Source organism: Aulonocara stuartgranti (genome assembly GCF_965226115.1).
Source record: "Aulonocara stuartgranti genome assembly, chromosome: 18".
NCBI classification, from domain to species: Eukaryota; Metazoa; Chordata; class Actinopteri; order Cichliformes; family Cichlidae; genus Aulonocara; species Aulonocara stuartgranti.
The window spans coordinates 2216766-2227556 of record NC_138954.1 but is presented as its reverse complement, the minus strand read 5'-3'; the positions used below and the strand labels follow the sequence as shown (position 1 = coordinate 2227556).

Here is a 10791-nt window from a genome sequence, read left to right as displayed (position 1 = left end):
ATTGACAAACTGGTGCGGAGGTTGGTTGGTGAGGGGAGGATGTTAGTAAAGCTGACATCCATCATGAACAACCCACATCACCCACTGCATGAGTCTGTGAGTGGGCTGAGCAGCTCCTTTTGTCAGAGACTGAAACACCCTCGATGCAGGAAGGAGCACTTTCACAGATCATTCATCCCAACAGCAGTTAGACTCTATAACTCCTCAATCACGATGTCATAAGTCACTGGACACTGTGAACATCCACGGTCACCACTTCATGCATAATGGACCCTCCATGACCTTCCAAGCTATATAGTTTATGTCTTCCATATTTCCAATTATATCCATAATCACATACTGTGTATGCTACCATTGTATATAGTTTATTATCTTACTTTTTTTCATTGATTGTACTTAATTGTATTTTTGTATTTCCTTCATATATCTGTACCTGAGCTGAGGTGACGCAAAAATTTCCCCGTTGTGGGATCAATAAAGTCTTATCTTATCTTATCTTATCTCTTATCTTAAGTATCATGTTTAAGAATCAGATATTAATGCTTGTAGAAAATAAATTTGGGGTAAAATTATTTGCTGCCAACAGAAAAAAATAGAAAATCAAGAAACAAAGTTGGATGTATAAATCTATGTTATTTATTATTTATTACTGACGCTCGTTAGGGAAACACAGACCAGGCTATTAAACATCCAAAAAACAAACAAAGTTTGGACCCTCCTGTTGTTTGCACACAGAGGTTCAATTATTGGTATTTATTAGAGATGGGCCTTTAATGCGTTAATTGACATTCATTAATTTGAAAAAATAACACGTTTAAAAAAAAACACGCATTTAATCGCACTTTCCAAGCAAAGGGGAACTTTTGTCAATGCACACTTTTCTGGTACTGTAAACCAATTACACTGATGCACAAACTACAAAAATGGAAGATGCAAGTTTCATTTCAAAAGAAATTTGATAAAAGTGCAGTTTTTGTGCAAACTGGACTTTGGATGCCACCAAAGCACCTCAACCATACAGTACCATCTAAATGCAAAACACGTTGCAGCGAGCACAGAAACTGTGGGAGCTGTTAGTGGTAGCAGTCCCAGTCAGAGTACCAACAAAAAGATGTCGGCAGCCCAAACTTGATGAAATGACTGGCTTCAGGACCAAAATTAGTAAGTCAGCATCGGACAAACTTACAAATTCTCTCACAAAATGTATTGCTCTGGACTGTAGACCACTATCAGTGGTAGAAGATAGGGGGGGTTGGAAAATGTGCTACAGATTCAGATGAGGAAGCCCTGTGTAAGTTTGTACAGAGCAGAATCCACCATCAGCGAGACAGACTGCACACCGCAGTTTGACCCGTCGAGCAGCGACCCACCCACAGCTGTGTGTCCTGGCCCACAAGTATTTGATTTGTCCTGCCACTTCTGCCCCATGTGAGAGACTGTTCTCACTTACAGGTCACATAGGATCAAAACAGAGCTGCTCTGAAAATGTGAACATGTTAGTAGAGAGAGAGTAAATAAGCATGGAGGTCTTGTGAGTCCAATGTGTTTGTTAGTTTTTGCACTAAAATGCTCAATGATCACACTGTTTTAGCCTAATGTACAAAATAATGTTGGCAAAGGTTACTCAGAGTTTAAAGGTGAAGCTGGTCAAGTAACCGTTTATGTTTCCGCCTTTTTGCTTTTATACAGAAAACTGCACTTTATGCTGAAATTTGTATTATTATTACTTAAAGACAATACCATTTGAAAATCCACATAAAGTACTTAAAATAACACTTGAATTTTAAGTCTGTCCAACTTTGGCCAGGGATTTTTTTTAATGCAGTTTAAATGCTTTTTCCCCATAAATTGAAAGAGCTTGAGTTATAATATTCATGTGCATGACTATTATTTCATTCTGTCGCCCACACAGCAAATCCAGCATGTCCAAATTAACACTGTCGGATTTGATTTCAACGCTATTAAAGTGTCTATATGTGTCTATAATTTGCTGTGCACTAAAACCCTTTTAAATAAAAAAAAAGTGCTTTGGGGCAAATTTTCATGTGCGATTAAATGTGATTAATCAAGATTAATTAATTACAAAGCCTCTAATTAAGTTGATTTTTTTTAATTGAGTCCCACCCCTATTATTTATATAACGCCAAACCCCAACAACAGTCTGCTCAATGAAGTTTTATACCGTAAGTTAAAAACCCTACAATAATACCGAGAAAACCGTAATAAGCACACAAAACCCTACAAGCATACACTTTGTGGGAAATGGGAAAGAAAAACTCTCTTTCAGCAGGAAGAATCGTCCAGCAAAACCAGGCTCAGGGAGGATTCATCATCTGTCACAGCTGGCTGGAGTGAAGGGAGGTAAACAAGGCTAAAGAAACGCTGTGGAAGAGAGCAAGAGATCAATAAGGATTTATTATAAAATGCAGAGTGCTGTATAAAACATAGTGAGTGAAGAAGAGATGAGAGAAGGAGAAACGTCCAGTGCATCATGGGAATCCCTCAGCAGCCTAAGCCTACTGCAGCATAACTAAGGAAGGATTCGGGGTCACCTGATCCAGTCATAACTATATCCTTTAGCAAAAAGGATGATGTCATCCAGTATTGAGTGTAGACACAGCAAGCAATATAATGCTGACACAAAGTTGACTGACTGCCATGAATAACTACATTTTAAGCAGACTAAACAGAAGCCTGTAAATTACAGTTGCATTATTCATGTCAGGTGTTTCAGTCCAGACCTCAAATGCTGACCTGGATCAAAAATTCAGAATCAACTGAATCAGTTAATGAAGAATCCATGTGCATTAAAGAAAAGAGAAGAAGAGACAGTCATGTTGATATGAACATTAGAGAAACACATCATGGAGCTGAAATATGATCCTGCTTCCTCATTTGGACTCATTCACCTCAGCTGACACGTTCAACAGCAGACAGGTTTTTGTAGCAGTCTGTCTCACTGTGGGAGGAACAGGATGGTGGTACTTCATCTTTGGCTCTGGAACTAAACTCTATGTAACAGGTAAGAACAAAGAATTTTCCTTCCGTTGTTTTATTGTAGAAGCTGAAAATATTTTAAAAGCCAGCTTCTATTGTTGCAGGTATTAGATGTTAGGTTTTCAAAAAATAAAATAAAAAAATAAAAAAAAAAATAAAAAAAAATCTGCAGCCATTGTTACATAAGAAAAGCTCAATAATCTCTGAAAACATGTTGAAATCTCACTGAACAACTAAAGTTATTCTTTATTTCTGCAAATATTAGTGATGTTACAAATATTTAGGATTTGATCCTCTCAGTGATTCTGCTGGTTTTTAACACAAGATCATATTTGATGTTCAAATAAGTAGAAATAAATGTGTATATATAAGCTATGCTAAAGAGAAAATAGATAGCAGTTAATGGTGTGATTAAAAAATGTGATAACAAAAATTAGAATGAAATTGTTACGAGTCAGATTTGTTTGATGTGTGAGACTAAATTTCAAAAGACAAGAAAAATGTTACCAGTAACTGCTTCTTTGAAAAAATATGTACAGGTAAATAACATTTTCCCAAACTGTATCTCACATACAATATATGATGTAAAGTATGATAATTAATTTATATTATTTAAAAAAGGTATTTAATTTTCATTTAAGTGTCTGATTAATTACATTTAAATGTGTGTAACAATCCATTCACACATTTAAAACATATAATAAAATAAACAATAGATGTGCTGCTGTTGCAATTGTTGGAGTATAAAATACAAGAATTGTGAAATCTATATAACAAATGTTTAAAAACTCCGATGCAAAAATGTAAATTTCATTGTTGAAATTATGTTGTGAAAGAAATAATTTATTTTTGGAAACAAACTAATTTCTGTTAGAATTTTTTTTTTAGATGGGAAATCAAATTTAAATTGTATAAAAACAAATATCTATATACATTTACATGTGTGATGAGTCATATTTTGAAATAATATCAAGAAAATAAAAGAGAAGAAATACATTTTATTTCATGATGTAAAATCATGCTGAGTGTTGCTCATGTGAGCCATGATGACATGAGGTGATGACTGTGTTTGATATGAAGCTGAATCCAGTGTATGTAGTGAACTTTGTGCTGATGAGTAGTTTAGTGATCAGAGTCCATGTAGTTTCCAGGATCAGACTGAATGCAGTGCAGTGCTGGAAGCTGCTGCTGACTGTGTGAATGTGTGTCTGTGCTGCTTGTTGCTGCTGTCAAACTTCAGATGAGCAGGTAGTGAAGCCCGTGGTGAGCGTGTACCCAGCAGCATCCAGAGCCCACCTGGAGGGGAACAGCTCCCTGCTGTGTGTGGCCTCAGCCATGTTTCCTCCTCTGGTCCAGTTCTCCTGGAAAAGACAGAAGAAGAACGGCGGAGAAGCGGAGGAGCTGCCCCCTGCTGAGGGAGAGCAGCTGGAGCTCAGAGAGGCGGGACGCACCATTGCCATCAGGATGCTTGATGGGAGCCATTCTGACACATATAAATACAGCTGCTGGGTGAAGCACGAGGGGGGCACAGTGGAGGCCCGAACACAACAAGGTAATGAAGGCTTGGTGACTGTGTTCAGCAGTGATTCAGCTTCATGTGGAGATGCTGTCAAAGAGAGCAGAGCAGCAGAGGACTGACATTTCTCACTGCAGCTCCAAACATTTGACTCCTTTTCTGTTTCAGAGCTTCCAGCTCCAGCAGCCTCCTGTCCTCCAGAGAGAGAGCCAGCAGACCTGCCAGCTCTGCAGCCAGCTGACTGTAAGATCACCTGCTGCCTCTCTGCATGGACAGCTCCAATGTCCAATGAGGCAGCTGGAACAAGTTTAGGCTCTTAAAGTTGCACTAATTGATCAAATCTTCATCCAACAAGCTCTGATAAAGCCACTGTACACTAGCTGCTCAGCACCAAACAGCAGACAGACCATAATATGTCAGAGATCAGTTTGTTAGCTGCTTGTGGAGTTCTTCTGCCCCCAAGTGGACACAAACACTACATCAATTCATCCACTTGAAGAAGAAGCTGTGACTGTTTCTATTTGGACTTTTTCTCCTTGATCTGAGAGGAATAACCCGACTGTCTGTCTGTCTCTTTGTGTCTGTCTGTCCTTCAGTGTCCTTCCAGTCTCAGTGCAGGGTGAAGCTGCTCTGCCTGCTGTACACAGTGCTGATAGTGAAGAGTCTGGTGTACTGCTGTGGACTCTCTCTGCTGATGATGCTCACAAACAAGGGAGCGTCCACCAACTGCACACATGCTGACTGACTGTTTCCTGCTCGCCTTTTCTCACCATCACATCTCATCAATTCATCTCATTCATCACTTTGATCACAAATGTTAGTTATGATGTGTTGTGCTTATTTTGCCTTTTTCTTCAACAGTTAGAAGATCGTCTGAAATAAATACATCTTTACATGTATTGTTGCTCTGAGTTAGAATTCTTTTTGTGCTTATTGTGACTTTTATTGTAGTAACAAAAACCATCAGGAATATTTTTATCACAAGTTTTTGTTTGATTTTCAAATGTCAAACAGTGTAGTTGTGTTTGTGTGAACAATAAAGATTTGAAGATGAAGAGTTTGATTCTACTTTCATTGTGTGATCAACAACAACCCGTGTGAGTGAAGCACAAACTGACTGTATCCAAACTTGCTCTCCTGCAGCAGACGGGCTGTGTGGGTTTCTGCTCTGCAGCCTCCACACCGTTAGCTGTGGCTTTCACTTTAATAACACAATGACAGTTACAAGCAGGAACTCTGCTTCAAGAATGATTCCAGGAAGGATCTGTGTTCTTCACCTGTGAGAGAAACAGCTCAAATCCTCAACTCACAGCTGACAAATGAACTTTAATGGAATCAAAGGAGAGACCATGAAGCCCCTGCAGTCTGCTCAGCTCCCATTTTATTACCTGAGCTGAGTTTTTCATTCTGGATATCACACACGTAAGAACAGATCAAGTCTGAACAGCAAATGTTGGAGAATCATTTTGAAGTCTTGCTAAATGTCGTTATTATTACAAAAACTACTGAATGATTCAGAAAATCCTTTCCAACAAGCAGAAATATGCAAACAAAGTAGAAACAAGGCAACATGAGTCATTCAGATGCAGATAACATATTCTCCTTATTGTGAAGAACACAGTCATGAAATCTTTCTGTGTGTCATTCATTGAGTTGAAGTGCCTAATAGAAGAGGAAGAGCAGCAATAATCAATGATAGCTGAGACATTGAGAACATGGCTGTATGCCTGCTATCATAACAGCAAACAAAGCACACAAACAGCAAACACACAATAATGTGCTCGCAGCTTGTTGTGTGTTGTGTCATTTTTGACATTTCATGAAGTCACAAAAATGTGTGCGACTCATTAAAGGAGTGTGTACGTGTCAGTCAGTGCTCTGTATTCATGTGTTCACCTCATTAAAGTCACTCAGACACTTTTCTCCTCCAAACTTACAGCACAGCTTCATATTTCACTGACTGATTCTTTCATTACATCCATTAAGGGTCACACAGTGAAATTAGTGCAAACTTACAAATGTGTTGCAACAATTTTGGCCTCCAAACTGAACTTTGAGACAAACAGTGAAGCTGTGAGCAAAAAGAGGCTCCAGTGTGTGTCATGGTGGAGGAAACTGTTGTATTCCCACATTCAAAACATGCTGATCTTATTGGATTTGTCCCTCAAAGTCTTTTTCCTCCTTTTTCTCTTCATCCAAATGTTCTAGCAGGCTGACTGTGAGTCCCTGTTGAACCTGTACAGCAGAAAGTAACAGCAGTCAGCGGCCTCCACTTGACTTCATGACTTCAACGCCTCGCACAGTCACTTTCACTTTCTTCCTTCTGTCTTTTAGTCCTAAAATGTAGAACAACACCAGATCCAAATATTTGTGTCCTTCACTCACATCTTCAAATGATCCCTTCCATATCAGAGATGATACAAAGGCAACATTTGTCTTATTTCTCTTTCAGGAATCAAAAAGTACTTTTGTACTGTTGTGTAAATGTGTGTGTAAAGGTGGATGACTGCCTGCTGCAGATGAAATCTAACCATGGCTACAAATAAATGAAGCTGACGTGAAACACAGCCCTGTTTTTATTACTGTTTATAGATATTAGAATTGATGATCATCATTTGAATGATTCTTAAAAAGGCTTTAATGAATCCTTCAGTCTGAAACCAACTTGGAACAAAACACATTAGAAGATGTGGGAAAGAACCACAGTGTGCACATATTTAAACACACAACAGAACCACAGTGTGCACATATTTAAACACACAACAGAACCACAGTGTGCACATATTTAAACACACAACAGAACCACAGTGTGCACATATTTAAACACACAACAGAACCACATGTGTTTGTTTCAAATAAGATTTTTACTCTAAATGTTGTTATATATGATTTTATTTTTAACTACTTTGTGTGCAATTTATGAACTTTTAAAATATTTAACCATATTTTTTTTTGATTTTTCTATTTATTAATAGTTTCATTATATTTAGTGTTTTCATCACAGCTGTTAAACCACAGATAACAGTGTGTGTTACTAAATTCACAGCAACATGAATGTTTCTGAGTGTTTGTGCATCATGTGACCCAGATTTTTGGATCTGCTGTCAGATTGAAATGAAGACGATGAAACCACAGCAGCTTCAGCTGAGCTGTCAATCAGCAGCAGCAGTCTTATCTGTGGGCCGCAGGGGCTGATGGGAGCTTTGAGGACCTGTTAGAAACCACGTGGCCCTCGTCTGATCTCACAGCTCGTCCTTGTTTGGCCTCAGCTGCATCAGAGCGCCACTTCTCCCCAGGTTCACCAGAGGAAACACCACTGCACAAAATGCTTTTCCTCCCAGCTGCTGCTCTGTGCTGTCTGTGTTCAGGTGAGTGTTTCCAGCCAATCAGGAGCCAACAAAGTCAACCTGTAACAAACACTGTCACACTAACCTTCATCTATCTGTCTGTGTCTCTACAGCACTGGTTACCATGGCAGCAGAACAGCTGATTCAGGACGATTTAACATTGACCAGGAGAGTTGGACAAAGTGTCTCCTTCAGCTGTGGAGGAAATGAACAGTGTGCTGACAGGGATATAGACTGGTACCAGAAAAATGAAACATTCAGAATGATTCTGCGTATTGATACAAGAGATTGTAGTGTTACTTCAGGTTATGGTCATCCTCAGAAAGATGATTTCTCAGTTGGAGATAAGCAAAATGGTTGTAAACTACAGATAGAGAAAATTAAACGCGATCATTCAGCCACCTACTACTGCTCCTGTTATAAGTCTGCTCCCCACAGTGAGAAATGATCCCTGCAGCCTGAACAAAAACCAACAGATGAACAGATGTCAAACAGTGTCTGTGACAGGAAGAGAGCAGTAAACCACAGCCCAGCTTCACATGTTTCACCTCCATCTCAGAGTCACAAACATACTGAGCTCAGGGACCATTTTTATTTACTGCTGTCAGAAATTCAATTCGATTTATTTCTGTTTAAACAGATTTTTCATCCTGTTTTAAGACAGAAACAAGAGGAACAGATGACATCAAACTTCCAAATGTAAACAAATGTATCCTCAGTCCCACAAAAACATTTATTCAAAGTGAAAGAAAAACAGATTGTGTCAAACTGAGTCAAAGTCCATCCCTCATTCACAGTGTTAATGTTCTCTTCATGAAAACTCTTCCAGCAGCACTTGTTGTTTAACACCTTTCAGTACATTTAACCAGACACTTGGACTGATGTCAGGTCAGGATCTTGTCCTTCTAGCAGCGGCTCATTAGGACGCTGATGTTGTTGGACAGGTTTCCATCAGTTTCCTGTGGATGTTTATAGAGGATGAATCAGTCACGGTGCCTCATCTTTCTGTCACCTTCTTTTCTCTCTGATAGAAAAAAACTGATTTTGTATCTGAATATGTCAAATCTGGAATAAAAGGACAAGATTTCTGCTCTCTGTTTGTGTTTCCTCACATTTGAGCAGCTTTGGCTGCTTAATTTCATTTCCAGCATCGCTGCTGAAGAAGAATCAGAGTCTGACTGGATCAAACACACAGATTTAACAGCAGAAAAAGTGATTCCATGTAAAACACTCTCGTTCACCAGTTTTAACTCACATAACTTCACATTTCCTCAAATTGAATCTTAGTCATTTAATCACAGGAAGTTTCTGGGATTTTGTTCCAGACTGTATATTTATTAATAGATTTTTCTCTACTGACTTTGTTTGAAATATTCAGGTTTAAAATCAGTCTGATGTATTCTTAATGAGTCTTGTTCACAAAGTTACATGTGCAGTACTCTGTACATCTTCCATCGTTAGAGATCAATAATATATGTTGTCCAATACTCAGCAGACTGAACCAGGACTGGAAACCTGCTCATCATCTCATCTTTGAGGTCTCCATTTAAAAGCAGCAATGACTCAAAGGTAAATATTATACTGGATAATGTGTTAGTATATAAGACTTTGTCTTTTTTAACAAACAGCTCATCTATCAGCTGTCAGCAGAACTGTAGAACTTCAGATCCTGAAGTGTGTGAGGACAGAGAAGAGTCAGCTTTACTTCAGGTTTGATGGATAAACTTTCACAGTTTGTGATGATTCTGCTCTCTTTGTGATTTTAGGAGCTGCCCTCAGCACCACCCAGTGACATCACACACATCATCCTACATGTTCACTCTTTGTCAGTGGAAGCTGCAGCTGTTTGATTGATAAAGTTAAAGACAAGAAGTCAAAGGGATTAATCATCCATGTAACTGTGTCACTATATAGGAGCATAAATATTAACTCAGTTTGGTGTTTCAGAAAGCTGCTGATCTCAGACCTGCACAGCTTCTGTTTTAAACACTGAATGTCGTCAGCTGCATGAAGTGAGATTTTCTCTGACACAATTAAGTAAAACCTGATGAAGGTCAAAGGTCACTTGTCACTTGTATGTTGAACTAAAAACTTTAATCTGGAATTCACTCACACTGTGTTTTGCCAATATTGTGTTTTTTACCATGAAGTCATTCAGAGTCCTTCATACCAGAGTAACCAGAAAGGATAATATATATTTTAAATAACTTTCTACAGGACTGAATATAACATCATTATGTAAAAGTCCAGAGTCTCTGTGCTTCATCTGAGGATGATGTGAAAACTTCTAACATCACACAAAGTAAAGGTCTCTATCACACTGCTCATGAAATGCAGATTTGTCCATCTTCTATTTTGGGCGTCTAGTGGAGGTCTGAAGATTTCCCTCTGAGGAAGCTGCTGGTGAAGGTTGCGAGTTCTGCTTGATCCCTGCGGTGACCTTCAGTTCCTGATGTTTCTGAAATGACACATCAGGAGTCTTCCTCCGTGGGTCAACAGAAGCTGTGATAAATGAAAGGGAGGACATTTCTCAAACCTCTGGACCCAGGAAACCCAGCTTGGTCCTCATGGTCACGTTCACTTGTTGCTCCCCAGGATGAATGTAGCTGTTGATAATGATGTGGATCCAGGAGATTTTTATTTTTTTTCTCCCCCCCTTTCTCACTGTCCCTCTCCCCTTCTGTTTTTCCTTTCCTTCCTCTTTCTTTCTCCCTTTCCTATCCCTCACTGATGTCTGTCCCGTCTGTAACATCTGAAAATAAAATATAATAAATAATAAAAATAAAGATCGACCAAATGGACCAATACGGCAATGCCACGATGATCCATTTGGCAAAGTAAATCCATTGGGTATCCTTGTTGGTCTTCAGACAACAATTCTGATGGCCAAAGAACCAAATGGGACAGGCAAAAAAAAAAAAAAAAAAGATA

General features: G+C 38.8%; 1 protein-coding gene across 1 annotated transcript; it reads left to right on the top strand.

Annotated features, from left to right (window-relative positions):
• The first annotated feature begins 2649 nt into the window (after positions 1 to 2649).
• Positions 2650 to 5558, top strand: LOC309693972 (uncharacterized protein). The gene is made up of 4 exons (XM_082513663.1): positions 2650 to 3022; positions 4238 to 4549; positions 4682 to 4756; positions 5110 to 5558. The coding sequence occupies exons 1-4, from the start codon at positions 2878 to 2880 to the stop codon at positions 5256 to 5258; spliced, it is 681 nt and encodes a 226-aa protein (XP_082369789.1). The 5' UTR covers positions 2650 to 2877; the 3' UTR covers positions 5259 to 5558.
• Positions 5559 to 10791: the final 5233 nt, after the last annotated feature.